The 27,745-nt window shown below is 45.4% G+C and overlaps 1 protein-coding gene across 11 annotated transcripts in view; it reads right to left on the reverse strand.

The window, feature by feature from the left end:
- Positions 1 to 4,532: 4,532 nt before the first annotated feature.
- Positions 4,533 to 27,745, reverse strand: part of PAK6 (p21 (RAC1) activated kinase 6) — an 85,323-nt gene continuing 62,110 nt past the window's right edge. For all 11 annotated transcript variants that reach the window (XM_027870151.1, XM_027870149.1, XM_027870150.1 and 8 more), the window contains 6 exons: positions 11,932 to 12,432; positions 11,668 to 11,801; positions 11,110 to 11,236; positions 10,819 to 10,944; positions 9,705 to 9,839; positions 4,533 to 6,255 (listed from right to left, as the gene is read on the reverse strand). In XM_027870151.1, coding sequence (XP_027725952.1) covers positions 6,088 to 6,255; positions 9,705 to 9,839; positions 10,819 to 10,944; positions 11,110 to 11,236; positions 11,668 to 11,801; positions 11,932 to 12,432 — 1,191 coding nt within the window. In that variant the 3' untranslated portion in view covers positions 4,533 to 6,087. The remainder of the gene's footprint in view (positions 6,256 to 9,704; positions 9,840 to 10,818; positions 10,945 to 11,109; positions 11,237 to 11,667; positions 11,802 to 11,931; positions 12,433 to 27,745) is intronic.

Genomic DNA, 27,745 nt, shown 5'->3' on the forward strand with positions numbered 1-27,745 from the left:
GGGGAAATGTTTCCTTAGTGCTCCCCCACCTCTGTGCCCCAAACTCCCCCTCTCTCACCATCTGCACAGGAGGTGTTCCCATAGGTTTATGCTTTAGATATGGGCTTGCAAGGCTTTGGCTTAATTTTTCCCTTCACTTTCAAATAACTCCCATTTGGAGGCTTTGTACATCCAGCAGAAAGCAGCAGGCTTGATTTGAGGTTTAAGAACCTTGACAATGTCTCTCTAAATAGAAGCTCTGCGAGGGAGATAATTGACTGAAGTGTTTGTGATGTTAAACTAAGAAGCAGTGAAGCTGGGAGCCCACACTAACTGCAGGTCCCCGTTTAAATTACATCAAACTCCCGAAAGAGCTGGAAGGAAGCTGCTAAAAAGTCTGCAGCTTCTAGCTGGGCTGTAGATGAAGGGCAGAGAGATGACGGATGCTAGAAGCTGACCCCCACCAGGGAACCTTCTGGTTATGCCATTCCGACCCTCACCTCATCACCACTCCCGTGGGACGGAGTCCAATTTCAGCCCCATTACCGACAGATTAGTGAGTCAGAAGCGACTGCCAAGAGGTGGTTAAAAGGTTCTTTCTCTCCTCTTCTCTCCTCATTCCTCCTCCCTCTTCTCTTCTCCTTCTTCCCTCCTCCCTTCTCCTTCACTCTTCGCCCTCTCTTTTTGTTAGCCTAGACTAGTGTGCCTGTGTTTAGATGCAGGCACTAGGACCCTGTGGAAGCTCAAGGGCTTCAAGAGAGACTTTGCTGATGGAATTTTTGCTACCAGGCTGACGAGAAAGGTTTGTGGGTGGGTGGGTGGGGGTGGCAAGGTCTTTTTCTGAGTATAGATTTGGGAATATAACCTCCACCCTTGGTTTGGGATTTTCTAGAAATCTGTGCTCCAGGTGGAGAGAGTGAGAATTTTCACCTCAGAGTTTCTGAGATGGAAAACTGTTACCAAGGAGAATTACCTTGTGGAGGGAAAGGAGATTCTGATCTCTCACCCTGAACCAGCAGAAGGAAAGGGATTGAGGAGGCATCTCTTCTATACTGGTCCTTTTGCTTCTTCTGGAATTCTTTTTCACCCCCTCCCAGTCCCTAGTACTCCAGTCACCCTTGGAGGGAGAGAGCTGGGTCTACTTTCTAGAAGGAAGGCTTCCCACACCCCAAATACCATTTGCTCTGTCCCCAGGAACCATGCCAACCACAGAATACTGTCTCCAAGATGGTGGTGCCTAACCTTATTCTGCCCTACCTGGCCCCACTCAGGATCTGATCTCTGATGCCCCCTAGTGGCTGACATGTTCCCCTTCTCTGCTTGGCCTCAAGAATTCAGTCTAAAGATTTGAAGGGACTGAGCATAGATCATAGAGACAGGGCCGGAAGGGACCTTAGAGTCATTTAATCCAATCTCCCTCATTTACAGCTGAGGAAAGGGAGATCCAAAGAAATAAAATGACTCGCTCACGGTTAGCTGGTGTATGATGGGGCAAGGATTTGAACTAAGGTCTTGAACCACTCCATGGATGATTTTTTCATCCCTCACCCCCTGGATGTCATAATGTCTATGAATCCTTTTTTCTATGCTTGCGGAAGGGGGGTGTCAGCCAGCTACTTGAAAACATGTTGTTGTGGCGAAATGAGGGCTCAGAGGAGTCCCTCTAATCTATTTGGGGGGCCTTGGGGGCACCTTGGACAGGATATCATGGACATTGTGGGCAACAGTCTCTGCTTCCTGATTTTTCTTGCCCTCCAACTGCAAAAATTGCCCTTCTCTATAACTTCCAACACATTAACTTCAATTTCTGGAGTGGTTCAAGTTGGAGAATGTAGCTTCCCACTCAGCTTCCTCCTCTGAAGTTGGGGTTTCCAGCTCCTCTCTCCATCCCCCCCCCAAATTTTGCCAGCTTCTTTTCAGACCCGGGTTCTATTTCAGAATGGTCTCAGGGGGTGGGAGAATCACACAGCTCAATTGCAAACTGCTTCCTTCTGCTACTTACTTGTTAAACTGTTCCTTTTTTTACTTTGTCATATCTAGTGCAAGAATACAATTTTTTGGTCTCATCTTTAATACACAACTAAGCTGGGGCAAGCACATTGTCCCAGGAGCTGACCCAATCTTCCCCAGCGTAGCGGACATGTAACTTTTTGGGTCAAATGTCACCTTGGCCGTGGCTGACTGGGTAAGCAAGGGTGCCTGCTAGTCTCACAGAGTTGCCAAGATATTGTTTGATGAAAGTGATATTTCTCAAAAACCACAGCAGGTCCTTCCTGTGTATACATAACTGTGTGTGGAGTGGACTTGTGTGTCTTACTTGTGTAACACGTATGGCTGACTTGCTTTCCCTACAGCTTTGTGCTACGCCATAGCCCTGCTTGGAACTTGTCAAGGTTACCACAGTTTGGCATCCAGAATCTCTCCTCTCTGCAGGCCAAAGGTTTCCAGACTGGAGCTAGACGATCTCCCTGACCCTCTCTCCTTTAGGGCATCATTCCCAAGCTGGCTGGCCCAATGTAGGGGGGCAACTTCCCCCAAACTGTTTTGCTTTCCAAACTACACTGTTTTCATTGTAAACTCATCTAATTCCCTGGGGCTTGGTGTTCCAAAGTGGTTCTAGGTATTGATCTGTCTGTGGGGCTAAGTGACTCATCCATACCCTTTTGAAAGAAGAGGCTGTTTTGTAGAAAGAAGATTAACTCAAAATAATAGTTAATAAATCCAGTATTATTGAATTGAGGAGGTTGGGCTGTTTCATTCTCTTTGGCTCAGCTGCTGCAAAGCAATTTCCTTGTTACTTTTGGAGAAACAAAGTAGCCCTCTTATTAACACTCCTCCGCTGTCTATTCAGAATGAGCTCATGTGGAGGGTCTCAGCAGTAGGGTTCCGGGAAGGGGGAGGAAAAGAGAGGGAAAGGGAGAGCTTACATGACTCTCTGACCCCTGGGTACCTCTTCAGTGTCTGAAATCTCAGTGGGGAAAGTCAATGTATGACAATTTTATTGCTAGAAGGGACATTAAAGGTTAATAATAATCAAGTCCCACTGATTGTACAGATGAGGAAATATACTTCCAAAAGGTGAAATAAGTTAACTCAGTGGCAGAGTCAGGACAGGAACTGAGTCCAGTCTTTTGTTGATTTCTATATAACTGACCCATTATGTTTCTCTGAGTCCACTGACTTTACTTTTTTGCCCTTGTTAATATCCCAAGGTGGAACACCCTCCGCCCAATGTTCAAGGCAACCCATCTAAAACTCAGGTTAGGAGGACCTGGATTTGAATTCTGCCTCAAGCACAGTCAATTAACTTTTCAGGACCTCAGTTTCCTGATCAGTGAAATTGAGGGAACTGGATTTGATGGCCTGAAAAGTCGCTTCTAGCTCTAAATCTGTAAGCCCACAAGCTTGGTAGATAAACTTAGAGAAATGCCTGAGAGTTAGTGTCCATGGCCACTCAGACAGTAGTAATAATAATAACAACAAGAATAACTAACATGTATAGCACATACTATGTGCCAAGCACTGTGCTAAGCCCTTTGGCCAAATATTCTTATTTGATTCTTACAACTCCTCTAGGAGATAGGTCCTATTGCTATCTCTATTTTACAGAAAAGGAACCTAAGGTTAAGTGACTTGCCCAGGGTACCACGTCTAGTAAGTGTGAGGCTGAATTTGAACTTGGGTCTTCCTGACTCCAGGCCCAGTGCTCTATCCACTAGGCTACCTAGCTGCAGGGTCACCTCACTAGTAATAATGATGATAATGATAGACATTTACTATGTGTCAGGCATTATGCTAAACATTTTTCAAACATCTCGATACTCACAACAACCCTGTGAGATAGGTGCTATTATTACCCTCATTTTACAGATGGGAAAACTGAGACAAATAGAGGTTAAGTGACTTATCCAGGGTCTCACAGTGAGTAAGTATGTGAGGCCAGATTTGAACTCAGATTTTCTTGACTCCAGGCCTAGCACTCTACCCGCTGCACCACCTAGCTAATAGAATATTAGAGGGAGGATTTAAAAGTCAGACTCCAGGCCTAGCCTCTTTTGTCATGTCCTGATGTCTGAGTCTTTCTCTTAAAATAACCTAATTTGATGGAAACAGCTTCAGACCCCAACAGAAAGAGAAACAACACTATGATTTCCCATGGTTCCCCTTCTAGCTGTAGGGCCAGCCTACAGTGAATGTCAAAGAGGGCAATACAGAGGGTAGCCACCTCCCAGAAGAGCAGCTGGCAAGGCCCCGTGGTAAATTCAGCTTCCTACATGGGCCTTCCTGACCCGAGACTCAGCTATGTAGGGGAAAACACTCTGGACACTTCTCTTCTCCCAGGGGTCCCGAGGCAGGCCACTCACACTGTCTCCCTCTGTTAAAATTTCAGATCCACATTAGATGACAAAGCTCTTCTGAGGCAAGCCCAACCCAAGGGAAACCTGTGAGTGTGAAAAGGAGACACCGTATGTTTGCCTCTGACCGCTCCTGGGCAGAGCAATGACAGTTCAGTTTGACTCTCCAGGAAAATGGGAAGAACACAAGCTTTGAACTTAAGAACAACCATTTTAATTTAAAACAGGAAACAAGTGCAAACAATTCACAAAAGTTCTCTAGGAAGGGTGATCAGTTTCCAATTCTGACCTAAAAAAAAAAAAAGGACTTTGCCATCTTGCTCAAAAGCAGGTTATTAGGAAACACTGGACTCAGAAAATCCCTTCTGGGTGGGGAAGGAATCTGACAAAACTGTTTCTTGGAGATCCCTGCCTTCAACAGCCCTGATGATGGGAGCTCCTAGCCTAGTACTGTGCCCTAGGCAAAGGAAGTGCTGCTTTAGTATTTGTTGGATTTGAGTTGAAGTGCCTAAGGAAACAGATGAAAGTTAATTGTTCTGAGAATCTCACCCCTGGGATGGTCTTCATGAGGTGCTGAAATGAGACCTTGAAGGCCTTGAACCATGATGGTTTGGTTACCTGGGATGCCGTGAAAGAAGGGGTTCCATTTGTGAAATTCACAGGTAAAACTAAGTTCCAGTTACTTGACCATTGCTTTCTGCCCACTCCTGGCTCTGGCTTTCTGAAACCTGAGGGTCCTCCAGAAATAGAAGGACAAACTTCTGAAAAGACCCCAAAAGTTGAGTCACCTAGACTCCACTAAGCTTAAATACAGATATACCAGGGACCTAGTTTGGACTTAGAGGGTGGGAAGCAAAAAGGAAGAAGTCCCTTAGGAACTAAATTATTTGGGAATGAGGATGGGACTGGTATTATTGATCCTAGCTTTGGGATCTAACCAGGGCCCAAAGCTCCCTGAATGCTTCCTCTAACTCTTAGAGGGAGGCATCCCTTTGTCCTCGGGGACATTCTCTCCTGAGACAAAGTTTCCCACTGAAAATATCTTGTTTTCAGCTGAAGGTTGATTCTGTTTCTGGCCCAGAGCCAGAGCAGCACCCAGATTGTAGGGGAGGATGTATGCAGAGCCAGCAAACAGATTTAGATAGCATATCCATGTTCTTCCTCACCTTCTATCCCTAAGTAGTTGAGGCATAAGGGAAAGAAATAGGTCTTCTGGTTATAAAACCTTTCCCTAGACAAGCTCCTCCCAGAGACACAGATGATTTATGTTTGCTGGACTAGAACACATGGTTTTGGTCTGATGCTCTTAAGTCCCCACATGAAGATGGGAAGAGTTAGGAAGAACTGGCTCTCACCTTGGAGCCTGGTGGGCCTTGTATAAGACTATTCTGGTCTTCGGGGTTCCTCAGAAACAGTTCTGTACAAAGAATTGGATGTGTACTGGAGAATTCCCAAAACGTCATCCTGCCAAGAGTTGTCTCAGTAATTCCAAAGACAACTAGTGTCTCTCTTAGGAGAGAGAGGGAGGAGAAGGGGCGGGGGAGCCAAGGGGAGAAATCCTCGTTGGCACGCTGGACCAAAGGTTAATGGGACCTGGGCAGTTTGGGGGATCATTTCACATTCAGTCTTTGGAGAAAATACTGAGATGATGCAGGCACTGTTCCTCGCCTGCTTGGAAGGCTGCTGGTGCTTCCTCTGTCCAGCGTCCCCAGGCCCGCGGGGTCCGGGAGGCTGATGGACACTACTGGTAGGCTCAGCAGGTAGAGGTGCGCTTTCGGTAGAGCTGAATTAGAGGCACCAGACACTCTGGAAGCCCTGTCTGCAGCAGGAAGGGGTGGTCTAGCAGCTCCTGGGCGGTAGCTCGATCCAGGGGGTCTCGAATCAGCATCCTCTCCAGGAAGTCTCGAAGCACTGGGGAGGTCTGTGGAGATGAAACAGAGTGAAGCGCAGGTATAGGATTGTAGATCAAGAAGAAAGGGGGACCTTGGAAGTTATCCAGTGCATTTCATAGATGAAGAACCAAGGCTTAGGGAAGTTAAGTGACTTGTCCAAGGTCACACAAATATTAAGTGGCAAAGATGGGGTTTGAACCCAAGTTCTATGGCATTGTTCTTACCACTGTGCCAGAGCCAGATCAAGGAGGCTGTGTTCCTGTCTGAGAAATATTTTGTTGCCCCTTGGTGCTACCCCCCTCCAATCTCCACAGAATACCCACCTTGATGTTGGAATGAGGATGTTTCTCATACTAGGTAACCCATTTCAAATAGGCTTCAGTTATAGTTAAGTCAACAAGGGTGGGGGGACCTGCAGCCTCAAGGCCACATGTGACCCTCCAGGTCCTCAAGTGTGGCCCTTTGATTCAGCCTCGAGGCCACAGGTTCCCCACCCCTGGTTAAATGGGTCAAATGAACCTATTTTTCAAAGACAGCTGGTGGCACAGTGGATAGAAAGCTGGTCCTGGAATCAGGAAGATCTGAGCTCAAATCCAGCCTCAGCTACATACTAAATGTGTGATCCTGGGCAATTTCAGTTTCATTTGCCTCACAGTAAAATGAGAATAATAACTCCTACCTCCCAGGGTTGCTGTGAGGATCAAATGAGATAATATTTATTAAAGTGCTTAGCATAGTACCAAGCACATAGTAGGAGCTATATACATGCTTATTCCTTTCCCTTCAAAGTATTGCACATTTAGTTTTTAGTAGTTTCTCTTCCTTATCAAGATATAGTTTGGCAACCTCTACTTCCTTGTTTCCTAGGCTCAATGTCAAAAACCCAGTAGCTTTTTTAGATTACCATATTGCTTTGACTATAGGCTGCACCCTTAAAATGAAATCTCATTGAAAGAAAAAAAGAAAACCCCCATGGACATTCACTGAAATAAAATTACACCAAATTATTGTAAGGATACACATTTATTTGAAATATTTCTCTGGAAGGGACAGAGACTCTTTAATCTGGATCTGGCACAGTAGTAGGAGCATGACTCTGGAGCCAGAGGGCCTAGCCAAATCCTACCTCTGTCACTTACTATCTGGGTGACCTTGGGCAAATTACCTAACTTTTCCCTGGACCTCAGCTTCTTCATTTGTAAAATGGGGGGGGGGGTGGATGGACTAGATGGCTTTGAAGGCCCCTTCTATTTCAAGAACTACAATCCTATGCCTTTTCTTTTGCTTTTTTTTTCCAAGTCAAATAAACAATTCAGTGATCTCTTCAGCTTTATTACACTTACCATTTATTGAATGCCAAGAATTATTCAGTCTAGATGAAGAGTGATTATAAGATACAATCTTCAGAAAAGCCAGATTTTGAGGAGAGGGGGAATTACTACTTATATTCAGGCAACACTGTGTCTTCTGGGCTATGGGCCAGCTTTGGGGAAAGTGTTGAGCCCTTTGCTAAATACGGAACCAAGAAATCTGGAGCTATGGGAATCTGGGTTACAATCTTTCTTCTCCCCAAAAGGAGACACAGCCATCCCATTGCTTGACAAATGGTATAGTGGAAAGGGCACTATAAAGGGTTCTAGGAATCAGGAGACCTAATTTCTAGGCCTGGATCTACCACTAAGCCCCTTTCTGATCCTGAGTATGTTATGTAACTTCTCTGAGACTCTCTTTCTCTCTGTTTCTCTCTGTCTCTGTGTCTGTGTCTCTGTTTCTGTCTCTCTCTCTTGCTCTATAAAATGGGAGTAAGAATACAATCCTTATCTTGCTAACTGTGGTCAAGATGAAAGAATAAGGTAGTGAAAGTATTTTGGAAAACAAAATGTGACACATATATAAGATATTAATATTATCCAAGCTAGGACATTGGTATGGTACCTCATAAAACTAAACCTCTTTAGCTCCTAAAGAAGGAGGCTTGTTTTGAGATATCTGAGCCCCACTGCTAAGTCCCAGAGGGCAGAAATGGGTGAGTCCAAGAACTAAAAAATACTACTCAATTGTCCTTGAAGATACGTCATAACGCTTCTGTCCCAACATTCCCAGGGCAAGGCCAACACTACTGGCTAGGTTCCTGCTCTTTGCCTCATCCCCCTCCCCAGCCCCCATTCCTTTCAAATAGTTCAATTACAACCTCTGACATTTCTTTTTCTTGCCACCAGGTGTCAGTGTAGCATTGCAATCTTATTTCCTTCTAGTAGAGCAGGTATAAATTACTGGTTGATATTAGCATGAATTTTGTACAAAAAGGTCTGGGTTTTTTTGGGGCACATTTCTTGTATGCAGCAAATGGCTGACTTTTGCTTTCTTATCCATTCTGACATATCCTTTGATTTTATTGGGTTGTTTAATTCATTCACATTTAAGGTTAAAACTTTAAGTTTGTAGTTTTTCTACATTAATTTCTTTTGTGTTTGTTTTTACTCTTTTTATCTTCTAAGTCAGCACTTTTTGGTGCTGACTTAGGTTTCGGTGATTAGTGTTATTGTATCTTCTTCTTTTTTTTTTGGAGAGGCAATTGGGGTTAAGTGACTTGCCCAGGGTCACACAGCTAGTGAGTGTCTCATGTCTGGACTGAAACTAGATTTGAACTCCGATCCTCCTGACTCCAAGGCCGGTGCTCTGTCCACTGCACTGCCTAGCTGCCCCCTATATTATTTTAATCCTAGTCTGTTTCCACAGGCTCCCCCCCCACTCTCATTTGACTGTTTTTAGTTATTTTTAAAATATTCATTTGGGGGAAGACTGTGGCTTGGATATTAACAATGATACAGATTTGATGGTATAGTCTGGGAACCATCACTTTGTGACATAGGAACCCTGGAAAGTGTTTGTCCGTATGCATAAATCCCTCCTCCCTAGGGATGGGAGGATCTTGAGATGGAAGAAACCTTAGAAATTAAGGATGCCTTTGTTTACAGATGAAGAAGCTGAGGTCTTTTGAGGTAAAGTCATTTGTCCAAGTTCACACAGGTTGATGATGCAGAATTTGAACTCATATCTTCTGACTCGAAATCCAGAATTTATTCACTCCCACTGGTACTGGTGCTTTTCTACATTTCCCTTTGCACATCAGCTTATCTTTCCTGGGTTCTGGAGCTCCCACCTTGACTGCCTGGCTTCTCTCCTCACTCATCCTAAGATCCTGACGTTTTAGTAACTTCAGGGTCTAGGTGAGTCAGGTGACTCTGCTATGAGGCCAGATCAAGGGAGAAAACTAGGGGATGTGGTCATAGCCGTGCGGCTTGAACATGGAGTCAGAGTGTCTGTGGATAAAGGAATGGCTTTTCATGTAAATCCATACTCTCTGGTTTCTGTGCCCAAAGGGCTAACCATGTCTCCGAGATCCTGGGCTCTACCCCTTTTGAGGCAGAGCTGGTTGTGTGAGGTATGATCATGTGAGCTATAGGGACTTACTGACCTTGTGAGAGTTTTTCAGTTTGGGTGGGGGGCTGTCCCGAAGCCTCTTCATAGCTTGCACTGGAGAGTCGCTGAAATACGGGGGCTCCCCATCCACCATCTCAATCACCATGATGCCCAGAGACCAGATATCCACCTGTAGAAAGAGAATGAGCATCAGTGGCTCTCCTCTGCCAGTGCTCTCTGTCCTTGGTGACTCTCTGGAGAGCAATGGTGAGAGGCTGACTCAGGACAGGCTTTCTTCCATCCACTGATCGAATTTCCTGCAACCAGCTCATCAGTCAGCCACCTATAGCTACTAAGTGACTACCTGTGTAGAGTCTTATACTTGGCCCCCAGGGAAGAGAGGAACTGCACCCCGAGACCGTATCTGCAACTGCTTTGGACTAACTCAAGCCTCCTGGGAACTCAACAAACAAGGAGAGGGAGAGATCACTTGAGCCTTACGTCCCTCTTAGCTAAATTACCAAGAGGCGGCTAATATGGAAGTATATTCTTCATGATTTCACATGTATAATTGATATCCTATTACTTCCCTTCAAAATGGATGGGGGAGAAACTGAAGGAAGAGAATTCAGAACTCAAATTTTAAATGAATGTTAAAAATCAACAATATGTTTATTAAAAAAAGGAAGTTAACAAAAATAAGTAGATAAATAAATTTGCCACGAAAGAAGTCAGCCAACTTCTAGAATGACCAGTGGAAAACAATGAAGAGGAATGGAGGAAGATCATAAATTCAGAGCTGGAAAGGACCTTAGAGACCACTGAGTCCAATTTTTTTTTAACAGAGGAGGAAACTGAGGCCCAGTGAGGTTAAATGACTTGTCTAGGGTCATGGAATTTGGAAGGGTATAAGGCAGGATTTGAACTCAAGTCTTCCCAACTCTAAGTCCAGAGTCCTACCCACTACACCACGCTGCCTCAAGAGACATAGAAGGGGTTGGGTAGTGGCTACGGCAATATGAAAAGTAGGAATTTGGCGGGGAATGAGGGTACATTCTATGGCCAATAGCCAAGGTGGAGTCATGAAGGAGAGGCCAAAATTAGAGCAGGGGCAAGTGGAACAACATATAAGGGAAGGTGTAGGAGGACTGTGAGTAGTGAAGAATTACCTCAGTTGTGTATGGAGACCTTGAGATCACTTCTGGAGCCATCCAGTAAGGAGTGCCAACCAGAGACTTCCTTTTGGGAACATCTTTGCTGATCTGGGCACAGAATCCAAAGTCTGAGAGTTTTACCTGGTAAAGGAAAGGAAGAAGAGAGCAAGAGCAAGACGGGATGAGTGGCTGACTAGGAGATGGAAAGGCCTCAGGAAAAGAAGAGAGGGTGCAATGTAAAAGACAGAGGAAAGTGGGAACCTGGTATGTCAGGCTGAGATGGAGAAAGTCAGAGGAGGGACCTACCCTTCCATCAAGGGTCAGGAGTATGGAGTCACTCTTGATGTCTCGATGGATGACACCCTGAGAGTGAAGGTAAGCGAGGGCTTGCAAGACTGATTCACTCACGGTGGCGATCTGCTCCTCGTTCAGGCTGCAGGTAGGAAGCGGAGTCTCAGCGGGGTTAGATTTGGGGAGGGCTGCAGGGGGTTGGGGGCATAGGGGTGAACCAACTGCAGCCAGGTGGCCTATGACACCCGCCTCCTCCCATGGTTGGAAACTGTCCCTCTATCTCTAGATCCCTAAGGCCTCACTCAGGGCAGGACAGCCTGGATCCCGTTCAAGCTGGCCCAGCAATTCAGGCCTGGATTTAGAGGAGAAAGACTAAAATTCACTCTGCCCCTAGAATGTCACTTCCTTCCACTGGGCCTGTTTCACCACGTGTCAAAAGTGTAGCAGTAGATGGTGTGGGGAAATTCCCAGAGGTGGGGGTATGCACATGCATGTGCACAGAGAGTCTAGGGAGTTGGAGGTTTGGGATTGTGGGGGAAGGGGCACCTAAGAGCCCTGGGACTGGACACATACCTGACTTGGGACACAATGTCAGTAAGGGCACCCCCCTGCAGAAACTCCATCAGCACCCACAGCTCTTCACCCACCAGGTAGCTCTTGTACAACTCTACCACGTTGGCGTGCTGATAATCTCTCATGATCACCACCTGTGGAGGCAGCAGGGGCCACTGTGAGTGTCCCTGGGGTCCTTCCCCTGGTGGAGGCTCCCCGAGGTTTCAGATCCCTGACCTTGATTGGCACTCCCACTCATTCCCCAGAGAATCCCTCCCCTGGCACCTCGTTAAAGAGCAGTTCTCGGCGTTGCTGTTTCCTCAGGTCCATCATCTTGACCGCCACCTGACGCCCGGAGTGCTTCTCCCGGGCCAGGCAGACGATGCCCGTGGAACCCTCCCCGATCTTCACGTAGCTCTCCAGCAGCAGTCGGGGATCTCCTTGGTCTACCACCATCCTTAGGGCTGCCTTGAATTGTTCATGGGTCACGATGCCTGGCTCCTCTCCGGCTGTTACAAGGGCCTTGGCCGTGGCAGGGTCTTGGGGGAGGTGCAGGTTGCTGGCGCTGGTTTGGGGGTGCCGGGTTCGGGGGGAGCCGGCGGGGGAGGGGCGGCCAGGGGGTGGGGCTGCTGCCGGAGCCGTCCGAAGGGACTTCTGGGGGCTGCTGGTTTCAGAGACGATCAGGTTATCGAAATCCCCCGCGGACTGATCAGAGAGCAAAGACGGGGCCTTGGCTGACAGGCTCGGGGGAGAGTCTTTCTGTATCGACCGGAAGAGGGAATTGGGCTGGATGGAGGGAAGGAGGAAGAAAGAGGAAGGAGATTTAACAAGAGCCAACTGGGCCTGTCTGGCCTGGGTTTAGGGGCATTAAAGGGCAGGAGAATGGATCTGACCTCTGAGGCTCCTGCCAGGCTCAGGAGCCCCCGGGGGCCTGGGAGATGAACTGAACTGAGAAGCTTCTGCAAATAAGACTTTCAAATGAGCCACAGCCAAACCACAATTCTGGCCTGTAGTGAGGAGGCAGAATAGTAGCTCTGCACAGCGGTGACTCTTCCCACTCCAGAGAAGACGGTGAAAAGCCACTTTCTTCGGGGGCACCCCGTTTGCTGAATGGACAATAGCAAGGCCCCAGGGAGACCTTTGTGACGGAGTGTTCTGCGGGGCTCCTGTGGTGAGCCAAGTCACAGGGAGTCTAGGCTACAGATTACAGGAGTCTGGCTGTCTCCTCTCCCCCCACCCCTACCACACACACACACACACACACACACACACACACACACACAGAGGAGGGCCCGGCAAGGACACCCACAAGGGCTGCTGGGACTTGCCCCTCTCACAACCAGAGCAGGGAATTGGTGATTACTGAGCTATCGCTGCTGCTGCTACTGCTACGGTCAGGCAGCCCCTTTTGGCAACGAGCAATAAGCAACCGAAATATTGTAAAAACAGTTGGGGTTTTCTGCCAGGGAGGTGAAATAAAAACGAAAGAAACATCTCATGTCATGGACCACCAGAGTGGGGAGTGGGATTCCTCAGACTTATTTCAACCCAGTGTTTTCTTAGTAGCTCTTAGTAGTAGAGGGAAACTCAACGCTCTTTATTTCAGTCACCTAAAGTGGCACGTGATACAGAGACAGTAGGAAGGGCCCCAAAGAACACCAAACCCTCTCCCCATGGGAAAGGGGTTAGAGATAAGACTCCACTCCCCTAGCTGTGTGATTAGAGGCAGCAAGGTGGTGTGATTGGACGTGATGGGCTGGCTTCAGGGAGACTTAAGTTCAAGCACTGCCTTGTACACTGGCCGGCTATGTGACCCTGGACAAATCCTTAACTTCTCGGGGACTCGTAAAATGAGGAGAGTTGTACTTGGTGGTGTCTAGGGTTTCTTTACACTCTAAATCTGTGATTCTATTATTGCAAGCCCAGAAAACTGAAAGGGAGATCCAAGGTTGACCTTCCCCTGGGGATTTTTCCTTCAAGAGAGGGTGATGGGCTTACCATGTCTGCCTTTTGGCCAAGACTGGTCTTTCTCCCTACTCCTTTGGGAGGAAGGAAAGGCGGGACCAATAGGGACTCCTTATCCTTGTGTCCTTCCCTGCCACCCTGGGGTTCCAGGCCCAAACAAAAGTGGTAAACAGTGGAAAGATCAAAGGATCTGGTCAGAAGACCTAAGCTCATTTCCTATCTGTTCATCCTTGGACAAGCCACAACCTCTCTCTGCCTCAGTTTCTTCATCTGTAAAATGAGAAGGTTTGAACTAGATGTCCTCTGAGCTCTCTCCTAACTCTGGACCTATGTTCCTGTGATCCTAGTTCAACCTGCTTATTTTATAGATGAGGGAAATGAGAAGTGAAGGGATCTGCCCAAGGTCACACGGGAGTAAAGAGCAGAAACCACATTTGAACTCCATCCTCAGAATCCAAATTCAGGGCTTTTGAAGAGGCAGAGCCAAGACTAACACTGGGTGTAGTGGGCTGGATTCAAATCCTGGTTCTACTACTTACTACTTGTATGACATGGCAGCTTACTTCACCTATCTCAGCCTCAGTTTCTTCAGCTGTAAACAGAAGAGTTGGGCAGCTAGGTGGTACTGCAGATAGTCAGGAAGCCTTGAATTCAAATTTGACCTCAGGCACTTACTGTGGGACCCTGGGCAAGTCACTCACAACTCATAGCCTCAATTTCCTATCTGAAAAATGGAAGGAAATAAGCATTTGTTAAGCACCTACTATGTGCCAGGCACATGCTAAATGCTTTACAAGTATCCTCTCGTTTGATCCTTACAACAACCATGGGTGTTATGGCTTTCCTCATTTCACAGAAAGGAAACTATGGCAGACAGAGGTTAAATGACTTGCCCAGAGTCACATCACTAGTAAATGTCTAAGGCCAAATTTGAACTCAGGTCTTCCTGACTCCAGGCCCTGGGCTTTATCCACTGTGCTACTTAGCTGCCTCCAATAAAGGCAGTTGGGAATCAAGTGTCCTGCAAACCTTAAAACACTATCAAATGCAAGGTAGTATTACCCTCTCCAGTAGCATCTGCACTTTAAAAGAGGAGGTAGCTCTTATTAACCCAAAGGAATGAAAGAATGCAGAATGAATAATAACTACCATTTATAAAGCACTTTGATGGTTGCAAAGCACTTTACATATATTATCTCATTTTATCCTCACAATAACCCTGTGAGAGAGATTCTATAATGGCTATTTTACAAATTTTACTGGGGCACAGAGAGGTTTAGTGACTTGTCCAGAACTAGTAAGTATCTGAGGCAGAATTTGAACTCAGGTCTTCTTGATACCAAGACCAGCAATCTATCCACTGTGCCACCTAGTTATCACCAATTAAACTCCATGCTGAAATTTCATTCCCTGGGGCCCTGGTTTGGGGAGGTATTTGTGGAACAGAGGGCTTTCTCGTAGATCTCTAAAACAGAAAACAAAATCCCACCATGTAGGCAACTGCTTACTCTGTCTACTTGTAAAACCAGTCTGGTCCCTGAAGCACAGCAAAGGTGCCCAGAAATGTTGACTAATTTCTATCTATCAGGTCCTGAGGGCTGGACTATTCAAAGATCTCAAGGCCTAGCTCCTGGCACTGCAGGGCTTAAAATGAAGGCTCCCACCTGTTTGACCTCCTCCTCCTGTGGGCTTTAGGGTCCAAACTCTAGTCTGGGCATCTGTACTGACTGTCCTTCATGCCTGGGATCCTCATCTCTGCCTCCTGGCTTCCTTCACTTCCCTCTGCTCAAGCTAAAATCCCACCTTCTCTAGGAAGCCTTGTCCCCTCTCCTTAATTCTGATGCTTTCCCTCTGTTGGTTATTTCCAATTTATCCCAAAATACTTTGTATATAGTTGTCTGCATATTGTCTCCTCTGTTAGATTGTGAGCTCCTGGGAAACAAGTGCTATCTTTTATCTTTCTTTGTAGGGGCTTAGCATTGTGCCTGGTAAATAGTAGGTGTTTAATAAATGTTTATTGACTGACTTGATCGACCTAGGCCATGAGATCTTTCATTTGGAAGTAGAGATGGGAGCCCCAGCCTGCCAGCTAATGCCTGTCTGGAAGCATCTGCTGGCTCCCTGCAGAGCTACACCAGGGTTTGATAGACAGTAGGGGGAGAAGGGATGCTGGTTGTGGGAGGGCTGTTCCTGGCTCCTACTAAAATTATCATTTCGGTAGAGACAAAAAAAAACTCCTAGAAAAAAATTTTTTTTCAGTATTAATCCATCTTCAGGTAGGTATGAGCAATGTAGAATAATGGAGAAAAACAGAGCTAGAGGGGCAGCTCTGGGCTTACTGTGTGACCAATGAATGGGTCATTTCTGGTCACTAAGCCTCAGTTTTTCTCATCTGAATGAGCATGCCCAGGGCTGCCCTCCACCCCCCAAATGCACATACACATACAGAATACAGGGGCGAGTAACCAGGACTGGAGCAGACCTCAGACACCACTTAGTCCGAACCCGATATTGTAGAGAAGAGAAAAACTGAGGCCCACAGATTTGCTCAAGGCCCTCTCTGTAGGGAACGGCAGAGCCAGGATTCCAGAGCTGGGTTAGTTCCACCCAGGCCAAAGTCAGAGAGCACTTTCCGTTGTACCATGCTGCTTTCCTCAACCTTTCATCTAACTAGCTCTGGACTTAGGGGTCAGAATACCCAAGTTCTAGCCCTGGCTTACCTGCCTAAGTGCATAACTTTAGGCAAATCATTTTGGCTGTCGGGAACTCAGTTTCCTTATCTGTTAATGGACGGGCCAGACTAGGTGATCTCTGTGGTTCCTTCCTTCCAGCTCTAACATTCCACCCTTCTTTGATCCTGCTCAAAGCTTCTAAAGGGCAAAGCCAGGAAAAGGACAGTTCTCGGCTTAGAGCCCAAGCCAGCCCCACCCTCTCCCATTCTATGCCTCACTCTATGGAGATCACTTCCCAGCAGCCTTCTCTCCCTGGAAAATGCCTTTCGCCCTGAGGCCCCCTCCTCTAGGAACCTCCATTTGAGGATGCGCCAAGCAGCCAGGCTTGTGGCTCCCCTCCTGACTCTCCTGGAATTTTTCCCCATCCCCACACCCCTCCCCCCTCATTCTTTTTATTTCCCTTTTATGTGCTGTCTTCACCTCTCTTGTTGTTTCTTCACAATGTCTTCTCAAGCAGAACATTTTTTGCTTTTCTTTATATTCCCACTGCTTAGCACAGTTCTTGGCTTATAGTAAATGCTTAATAAATGTGCTCTCTCTCTCTCTATCTCTGTCTCTCTACCTACCTATGTATATCTCTCTCTATGAATCTATCTCTTTTTCCTTTCTCTATCTCTCTGTCTCTCTATCTACATATATATGTATCTATACCTCTGTCCGTGTCTCTTTCTATTTCTGTATCTCTGTCTCTATCTTTAACTATCTGCCTATATATATGTATATGTATATATATACTCATACATACATACATACATATATGATATAGCACTGGGCTTAGAATTAGGAAGACTCATCTTCCTGAGTTCAAATCTGACCTCAGACACTTACTAACTGGGTGACCCTGGGCAAGTCATTTAACCCTGGCTGCCTCAGTTACATCATCTGTAAAATGGAGAAGGAAATGGCAAACCAGTATCTTTGCCAAGAAAATCCCAAATGGGGACATGAAAAGTCAGACATGACTGAAACAACTATATACACACACATATATATATAATATACATGTTTCATATCATCATATACACACACACACATATGTGTCTGTCTCTGTATCGATTATCTATCTATCTCAGCTGGTGATGCTATGGGCTAACAAATTGTTTTATCCTACCCCAGAGGTGGCTGCATGGGTGGGCACAAACATATCCCAGGAGCCAAAAGGAGTTATGTTGGCAAGATCAAGTCAACATGCTTAAGGTGAAACCTTCCCCCACATGTGGGGTGGTCCCCTAATCTCACTATGAGAAAACCCAGGATTTCAAAAACCTGTCGGCTGGCAAGTACTAGAATTCCCGTCCTGAGATTTGGCTTTCAGGCCTCAGTCATCGGTTTGCGATGAGAATGTGGAAGAAAGGACCATAGGATCGTGGTATCGTGGATGGCAAGCCAGAAAGTGACCTTAGAGGCTATTGAATCCAACCTCTTCATTCTACAGATGAGAACCATAGGTTTAAAGATTTACATTCCTCATTTTACAGATCAGGAAAGAGGCCTGTTGTTGCTGTTATCATTTTTGTTTTGTTTTTGTTTTTGGTTTTCGTCAGGTCCAACTCTTTGTGACCTGATTTTGGGGTTTTCTTGGCAGAGATACTGGAGTGGTTGGCCATTTCCTTCTCCGGCTTGTTTTACAGACGATGAAACTGAGGCAGCCAAGGTTAAGTGACTTGCCCAGGTTCACACAGCTAGGAAGTGTCTGAGGCCAGATTTGAACTCAGAAAGATGAGTCTTCCTTGATCCAGGCCTGGTGCTCTATCCACTGTGCCACCTAGATGCCCCTAAGTGCCTGAGTGGAAATTCAAATCTAGTTCTTCCTGATTCCAAGTCCAGGTGTCCTTGGGGAATGCTTTATGGATGGTCTGTTGTTGTTGTTCTTTGTCCTTTGTCCTCAAAGAGGACCATGACATCATGGAGGCTGTTCAAAGTCACCAGCCTTACTTTCTCCCCTGAAGTCATCTGGGTCCAGTGGCCAGATATGGATCATCACGACTGCAGATGGCCCCAGATGCAGTGGGAGACCTTGGCCTTTTTAACCTTTTTAACTTTAACAAGGTTGTCTGATCTCATTAGCAAGGCTGTTGTCTAAACAACCTTTCTCAGCATCCTCTGTGGCGGTCCTTTGACAGAGGTAAGAAAAAACCCTGTTTTCTTAGAAGCCCTAGGTTCATGTTATTTCCAGCTTGTTTCCAACATGTCTGAACCTGGGCCAAAAATTCTTCAAGGGCCACCTCTGGTCCATGTTCCCTTGAGGGGAATTGAGATGTGAAGAAGGGCCATGAATACAAAGACTCCCTTCCTTTCCCTGCTGCCAAAAGCTCTTTCTCTGACATTCCCCTATTTGACCTCTGGAGTTTGCTTGCTGGGGCCTCAGAAAACTCTGGGATCTAGTTGTGGGCCTGGCAGGCATGAATGGGCAGGAAAGAGGTGCAGACACAATGAAAAGGAGAGCCTAGCACTCAGGAAGTGGGATGCGGCATGGTGGAGGCCAGACTGTGGGAAACTGAATTATTTGTTAAATGGGGATCGAGACGACATGGCCTGTGACTTCATTGGTCTGGAAAATCCTTAGATGAGAAAACTAGATCAATGCAGGTCAGAACTTTTTTTTTTTTTTTTTGGGCAACTTGGAGTCTAAGAGAGTTGCCTGGGACATTGAAAGATTCAGTAACCATGCCAGGGTCACCCAGCCCCAGTACGTGTCAGAAGCAGATCTAGGATACAAGGCCAACTTTCTATTGCACTGGGTCATGCTACCTGTCTTATTCGTTAATTAGAAAAAAAATGCCCATAGCTAGTCCATAATGCTTGTTCAACCAACATAGAGCAAGGGATCATGGCAGGTAGAGGGAATTTCACTCATTGTCAAGAGATCTGACTGAAACTGTGGATATTACCTTGGAGAAGACCTGGCATTTGGTGGGGGGCAGACTCACAAAAAAGTGTTTTTTCTCAAGATGATGCTCAGAACACAGAAGCCATTAAGAGAGTCATGGAATCTAAGAGCTGGGAAGGACATCAAGAGGTCATCTGGTTCAGCCCTTGACTCTAGGAAGAAACCTATTTCCATGAACCATGAAAAACAGATGGATATCAGTTCTAACTTTATGTGACCAGGATGGGCAGATTTATTTTAAGGTTGATCCTAGTAGGCTAAGCTTTTGCCTCTTTCCTTTCCCTTTCTCCTTTTGGTTTGAAACCAAATTAAGGAAATGAAATTTCAAGATAACAAATAGGTTGGCTTAGGGCATCCAAGTATATAGGGCTTCCTATAGTATACTAAAGATCACAAGACTCAGTCTCAGAAGACCTGGGTTCAAGTCCTCAAATGGCTTAATCTTTTTGTACCTTAGTGTCCATACCTGGAAAAATGGGGATGTTACTACTTAGGCTATCTACCTCAGCCTCCTCACAGGAGGGTTGTGAGGATCAATTAAGAAAATTAATTTTAAAAAGTTTAATATGAATGTATATGTAGAGCCTATATAAAATTGCATGCCATCTTTGAGTGGGTGAAGGGGAGGGATGGGGAGAAAATTTGGAACTCAAAATCTTATGGAAGTGAATATTGAAAACTAAAAATAAATACATTTAAAAAAAGAAAATTAATTTCAGTTTGACAAACACTTATGATGAGTAGACATTACATTATAATTTTAAAAGTAAAATACGTAAAAAATAATTTTTTTTTTGGGTTCAGGTCTCTGATTTCTTTAGTGTAGGGAGCTCCTGATGAAGAAACTCCCACTACTGAGGCAGCTAGGTGGCGCAGTGGATAGAGTTCCAGCCTTGGAGTCAGGAGAACCTGAGTTCAAATTCGGCCTCAGACACTTGACACTTATTAGCTGGGTAACCCTGGGCAAGTCACTTAACCCTGATTGCCTCACCAAAAAGCAAAAAAAGGAAAAGGAAAAAAAAACTCCCTCTACCCAGGCAGACCACCAACTACTATTCGGCAACTTGGAATCTTTGAGAGTTGCCCGGGGTCATACAGCCAGCATGTGTCAGAGGGGTGCTTACTCTTATCTGGGTCTTCCCAATTCCAAGGCCAGTCCTTTATCCCTACACCATGGTGCCTCTCTGATGAAAAAAGCAAACTGTTATGAATAAGTATTCTGTGGGGCCTCAAGCTGGTGGAAAGCCCTAGAGTATGAAGTCTGTGTGTGCTGGGCCGAATGACCGCTAGCAGCTAGCTTACTAAATATCCCCTGGAAAAGGGCGGAGAGAATGTCAAGATTTCACATTTTAGGAAAGTGTTGTCAGGAAATTCCAAAGGCTAAGGATTCAAAGGAACACTGACTCATCCCTATGGTACTAACAGGAGAGAGCTCAATAAACAACTTGTCTTGGAAACCTCTTGAGTCAGGGCAGGAGCAGCTCTAGGACTGCCGGGCTCCAAGCCTGATGTCTGGCATTTCCTACTTTGGGAATATTAACCTGTCAACAAAAACTGTGCTAGAGTGAAAGGAGCCACCCTGTTGTAGGAGGCAACAGATCTGGGGTGTAGCTTGTTGTCTACCACTCAGCAGCTGTGAGACCCTGGGAAAGTCACTTAACTCTGTTTGCCTCAGTTGCTCATCTGTAAAATGAGCTGGAGAAGGAAATGGCAACCACTCCAACATCTCTGCCAAGAAAACTCCAAAACGGGGTCATGAAGAGTTGGATGTGACGAAATGTTGCAACAACAAAAAAAGCAGAGCCTGGGCCAGTTGGATTCCACTGCCATCTCTGATATTTGCTAGGCAGATGACTCTAAGCAAGACACTTATTTCCCTTCTCCTTATATTCTTTTTCAAGTCCTGCGTCTCCCTAGTCCCTTTCCTCTTCTGTCCTCCTTTCCCATGGTGCCTTCTGGAAACTTGCTCTATCATTAATAAATGCTCTTCATTCCTTGATCTCTTCTCTTTTTCCATGCTGAACTCATGGAAGCCTGGCTCTCTCTTACTCTCTCTCTCTCTGGAAGATACTGCCCCCCTGACCATCCTCTCCATGCTGGTTGCTACTTTTCTCATGCCCTCTGGCACACTTGGACAGGAGGAGGCATTGCTCTCCTCATTCCCCATTGCGGCTTCCAGATTCTCTCTCGTTCTGCATCCTCTCCTTTGAGGTTCACTGCATCCCTCTCTATCACTACTTTCAGATTCTTGTATGTAGTGTGCTGGCCTCCCAGTCATTTGCCTTCCTTTTCTCAAGGAGCTCAGCACTGGGCTTATAAGTCTACTCTACCCCAAATCCTGCCCTCACACTTGGGGACCTCACTATGAATAAACCTTCTTAGCTACCATGACCTGCATTTCCACATCTCCTCAGTCATCTATGGAGATGGGCATACCTTAGATCTCACCATTAACTATAACTGTGCCATCTCTATGTAATTAAGCTCTCAAATTTCCCTTTCTGATCATAATCTCCAATGTTTCCCTAAATTTCACTCTTACTAGGTTCACAATAACGGCCCTGATCAGTTAATAAGCATTTAAGTGCTTACTATGTACTAGCCTCTCTTACCAAGATTTACTTACTTACTTATTTACTTACTAGACTATGTACTAAACCCTCTTACCATGTGCCAGGTTCAAGTGCCTCTTATTTATATGCCGGGTTGAAGGCATGCTTCTACACTTACTTTACCTCTCAGGACTAAGGCATTAAGTTAAAGAAAAGATGCTGACCTGCAATGGTAGAGGGGTGTTTCCTTATCTGGAAATTCCCTATACCAATAACATCACAGGTCCAATGCTTATTCTCTGTCACATTGGGTCAGTCGGTATGGTAAGAGCCGGGGATAAAAGAAAGGTAAAAACAGCTCCTGCCTTCACGAACTTACATTCCAATGAGGGAGAAAACATGTAAATAACTAGGTTCATATGAGATAGACAGCATAGATGGAAGGTAATCTTGGAGCTAGAAGGGGCCTAGAGACCATCTCGTCTAACTCCCTAACTTCACAGATGTGGAAACGGAAGACAAGTAAAGATCATAGAAAGGATCTTAGAAGTCAATCACTTTCAGTTTCACCATTTTACAGATAAGGAAACTGAGGCCCAGAGAGGTAGAGTGAATTGCCCAAGATCATACAGGTACTAAGTGTCAAAGCTGAGATCTGAACAATGATTCTCTGACTCCAAATTCCATTATTCTTCTCTCCTACAACCTCCAGTCTTTCTATCCTGCCCATATTCTCCCAGTCCATTACCACCCCTCTTCCTCTTCCCCTTCAAATTTACAACAGCCCTACGCATGAAGATTAGGAAATCCTGGGGTCGTGATGATTAAACCACACTTTAGAGCTGTGCCATTTCCAGCGTCTGACTTCAGCTTCATTTTCTTCCTTTCATTGTCTTGACTCTAGAGTTAACCGTTTCAACTATCCACTATCTTCAGCTCTTGACTTCTCTGTCCCCCTCGTCCAAACCATGCTGACTGGGTCCACCATAAATTCACTTATCTAATAATATAACCTGGTCCTTCACTGCAGGGCAGCTCCTTTTATCCATCCTTGATCGACTCTATCATACTCCCTGCAGGGGAGGCTAATAATAGCTAACTTCTATGGAGTGCTTTAAGGCTTGTATAGCTCTCTACATGCATTATCTCATTCGATTCAAGCCTTCTTTTCTCTCCTCAAACCCCTACGCCTCTCTCTCATTGTGACCTCTGCTCCTACTTCACCAAGCTACAAAACATGGTCGGGTCTCAGCCATATTTAAACAAACAAACAAAAACACTTTTCTCTGAACCTTGCAATCATCTCCAGCTATTATAAAATATCTCTTCTTTTCATTGCCAAGCTCCTAGAAAGAACTGTGTGTACACATTGCTTCTCCTTCCTTATTAACCACTTCTCATCCCCTTGCAATCTGGCTTTCAACCCCACTGCTCTACTGAAATGCTCTCTGACAGATTACCAGTTCTCTTAATTTCTGAACTCATTGGCCTTTTTCTCCCCAGCTCTCATCTGTAGCTTTTGATGTTGTCAACCATCCCTTCATTTTACATACTCTCTTATATACTTGTATACTCTCTCCTTCCTAAGTGACTGTCACTGTTCTCCTCTGATTCTTCTCCTACCTGCCTGACTACTCCTCTGCTTGATCATTATCCATCTCTGGTTCCCTAACCATAGTTTTCTCCCTGGGCGCTGCCTTGGGCTCTGTTCTTTATATACTTTCTCCCTCAGGGATCTCATCAACTACGATGCATTTAATTACCATCTCAACACAGGTGACTCACAAATCTCTCCATCTACCCCCTAATTTTCCTCCTGATCTCCAGTCCCACAATGTCATATGCTTATTGGGCATCTCCTGAATGTCCTGTCAACATCCCAGACAAAATGAAACTGCCAGTCTTCTCACTCACTCCCTTTACCATTCTCTAACCTCCTCCTCTAAATTGCCCTCTTTCTGTTGAAGCCACTACCACTCTCCTAATCAGTCAGTCATTCAGTAAGCTAGTATTTATTAAGCCCCTACTATCTGCCAGGCATTGTGCTAAGCACTGGGAGTTACAATGAAAGTAGAAAACAGTCCTTGTTCTAAGGGAGCTCACAATTAAATAGAAGAGACAACATGAAAACAACTATGGAGGGACAAGATAGTTACATGATCAATTGGGGAATAATCTCAGAGGGAAGACATTAGCATTAAGTGAAAATGGAAAAGGCTTCTTATACAAGGTGGGACTTGGAGCAGAACCAGAAGAACACTGTACACAGTAACAATATTGTACAATGACCAACTGTGAAAGACTTAGCTCTTCTCAGCAACACAATGATCCAAGACAATTCCAAATGACTCATGATGAAAAATGCTCTCCACCGCCAGAGAAAGAACTGATGGAGTCTGAATGCAGATTCAAGCATACTTTTTTTCACTTTATTTTTTTGTGTGTGTGTTTTTTTTCCTTTTGGGTCTGTCTCTTTCACAACATGACTAATATGGGAATATGTTTTGCATGATTGCACATGCATAACCTATATCAAATTGCTTACTGTGTCAGGGAGGTGGGAAGTGAGAGAGGGAGGGAAGAAGTTTAGTACTCAAAATTTTTTTAAAAAATGAATGTTAAAAATTGTCTTTACATGTAGTTGAGGAAAACATATTATTTTTTAAAGTAGGACTTTAGCTAAGACTTGAAGGAAGCCAAGTAAGCTAGGCAGAGGAGATGAGGAGGAAGAATATTTCAGGCACAGGGGACAGTCAGTGAGAACTCTTGCAGTAGGGAGATGAAGTGTCTTGTTCAAGGAACAGCAAGGAGACCAGTGTCACTAGATCATAGAGTATGTAGAGAGAAATGATGTACTGGAAAAGTAGGAAGGGGCCAGGTTATGAAAGACTTTGAAAGCCAAATAGGATTTTATATTTGATCCATAGGTACTTGGAGGAGACAGTTAGGTGGCTCAGTAGATAGAGCACTGGGCCTGGAGTCAGGAAGATCTGAGTTCAAATCCGGCTTCAGACACTTAACACTTACTAGCTGTGTGACCCTGGGCAAGTCACTTACCTTCTGTTTGCCTTAATCCATTGGAGAAGGAAATGGTAAACCACTCTAGTATCCTTGCCAAGAAAATCACTCGGGACAGTAAGGTCCCTGCAGTCACAACGAGTCAGACACAACTGAACAACATGGGTACTAGGGAGCCAATCAGGTTTGTAAGTTTGGACCTATCTCACCGTCCCCACCCCTAGATTCAATCAACTGTTAATTCTCCCTGCACAGCATCACTGACATCCTTCCCATCATCTCCACTCAACGTGATCCCCCTTCTCCTGGACTGTCCTTAGTCTTCTAACTGTTCTTCCCACTTCTCATCTCTGTTCTTTTCAATCCTTCCTCCTCCTGCCAAGTAATTTTCCTAATCTGTAACAGGTCTGACCACATCACTCTTGTGTTTGAAGAGTTTCAGTGATTTCTGTTGGACATGACCTCTGATTCCACTGGTAGAGGAAACTCCCTCTATCAGTGCAGGTTGGTACCTGTTAAATAATTTATAGTCTTGAGAGTTTTCTGGGACACTGGAGAGATTAAGTGTGTAGCCCGAGATCATGTGGCCAGCATGAGTCAGAGGTAGAATTCAAACCCAGATCTTCCCAATTCCAAGGCTAGCTCCGTATCTATTAGGCCATCCCGCCTTTCATCACATATCAGGTTCTGAGAGCTTGTAACCAGAACTCTGTCTACATAACAGGATTTCCCCTGCCCATTTCTTGCTTCCTATAACTCTTCCATAAAGCCAGGGCCCAATCCCTGCCCACTCAAGAGATCTTGGTCTCTCTGACCCCTAGATTCAGTGCCCAGATCCCACCCTGTGAGCTCACATATGTACTTCCTCATTATGTGGTTCTAATTGGGAATGTAAAAATGACCCCAGCTTTTTCCTGCTGTGAGAGGGCAGGAACACAAACCATGGCCTCAGGGTATGCTTGATTTGGAAACATGTGATCAGGAGGCTGGAAACGACCTTGAAAAGTCAGACCTTGAAAATGTAGACCAAAGTGGACGGGAGAATTAAAAATAAGTTAAAATTTGCTCCTCAGGGCTAGTGAATCTCAGCTTCCTAGCAGCCTTGGTCAATGTCAACAATTTATTATTATGAACCCAACTAAGGTAGTAGGAGGAAGGGGGAGGGAAGGGGGGACCTACTTCAGCTGGACTGCCCAAGAGACCCTTGATTCCCCATGCAAGGTCCCTGATCAACACTGGGCTTACCTTGTCATTATGAGAGCTGATGGGCAGATATAGGAGTATCCCAGTATGGCTTCCCAATCAACCACTCCCTTAAGAATCCTAGTGCTCAGGGGCAGCTAGGCGGCGCAGTGGATAGAGTACCAGCCCTGGAGTCAGGAGGACCTGAGTTCAAATATGACCTCAGACACTAGCTGTGTGACCCTGGGCAAGTCACTTAGCCTCAATTGTCTCACCAAAAAAAAAGAGTCTTAGTGCTTAGAAGGGTTTTCCAGAATTCATGTACTCCATCCCCCTTGGAGATAGATGAACCCCATGTCTTAGGATCATAGGTTTGGAGCTGGAAGGGACCTCAAAGACCAACTAGTCCAGTTTTCTCTCCCCATTTTACAGATGAGGAAACTGAGATTTAGAGGAGTTAAATGATTTGTCCAGCAGTCACACAGGTAGTAAGTGGCAAAGCCAGGATTGAAAATCATCCCAGATAGACAGGAATAATCCCCTTCTTAAATCTCTTCTACCATATTCCATAATAAACTCTCCAGGTCTCTCATAAAACCTCCTACCCCTCTGGCTCTGAAATCTCTAGGGGAAAAGCCTGAATAATAATACCAATAATAATACCTGACATTTATAAAGGGCTGTTGTGAAGATCAAAAGAGATGATACATGTAAAGTGCTTTATAAACCTCAAAGAGCTATGTAAATGTCAGCTATGAATATCATATAACACTTTAAGGGCCGCAAAGTACTTTACATACATTTTCTTACTTGACCCAGTAAGCTAAATGCTATTATTATCCCTGTTTCGGAGGTGAGGAAGCTGGGAGGGTAGAGAGGTTGAGGGACACTCCGAGTCTCCAGCCAGATTCATGAGGATTGTTCCGGGCCTGAGTCTGGAAAAGCCCCAAGGTTCCAGATTGGGTCCTGGGGTTTCTAGTCACGTTGGTCTGATGTGAACCTTCTTGGAACAGACCGAAACATCAGGGCTCCCCCGGATCTCCGGGGCTAGCATATTACTCCCCATTACTCTTCTGCATATAGTGCTCCATTTAGCACTTCTTCATATCCATTTCCCACCTCCACGCCTTTGCACTGATCATCCCTCACGCCTGCAATGAACTTCCCTTGCTATAAAAATCCCTAGGCTCCTTTCAGACTCAGGTCAGGCATCACTTTCTTCATGAGACCTTTCCTGATTCCCAACCCCCAGCTGGGGCTAATGGTCTCCCCCGTCATTTCCTGTTTAATATATACATACGTGTTGTGTTCCCTGCCTCCCCTCACCACCATGGAATGCAAACTCCTTGAAGGCAGGGACTGTCTCACTTTTGTCTCTGAATCTCCAGTGCCTAGCACAAGGCTTAATAAATATTTGTTGAGGGGCAGCTAGGTGGGGAAGTAGAGCTCTAGCCTTGGAGTCAGGACCTGAGTTCAAATCCGTCCTCAGACACTTGACACTTACTAGCTGTGTGACCCTGGGCAAGTCACTTAACCCTGATTGCCTCACAAAAATTAAATATTTGTTAAATGATTGATTGAGCAGGTGATTCGGTTGGGGGGGATGCTCAAGGATATGTGTCCTTTAAAATCCCCTTGATCTTCAAGGGGATAGTGACCCAAAGATCTCAAAGAAATAATGATGGTAATAATATGAATAGCTAGTATTAACAAAGTGCTTTAAAGTTGGCAGACTCTTCCCATGTTATCTTCTTTGGTCC

Source organism: Vombatus ursinus, unplaced genomic scaffold (assembly GCF_900497805.2).
Source record: "Vombatus ursinus unplaced genomic scaffold, bare-nosed wombat genome assembly UNPS02014794.1, whole genome shotgun sequence".
Lineage (NCBI taxonomy): Eukaryota > Metazoa > Chordata > Mammalia > Diprotodontia > Vombatidae > Vombatus > Vombatus ursinus.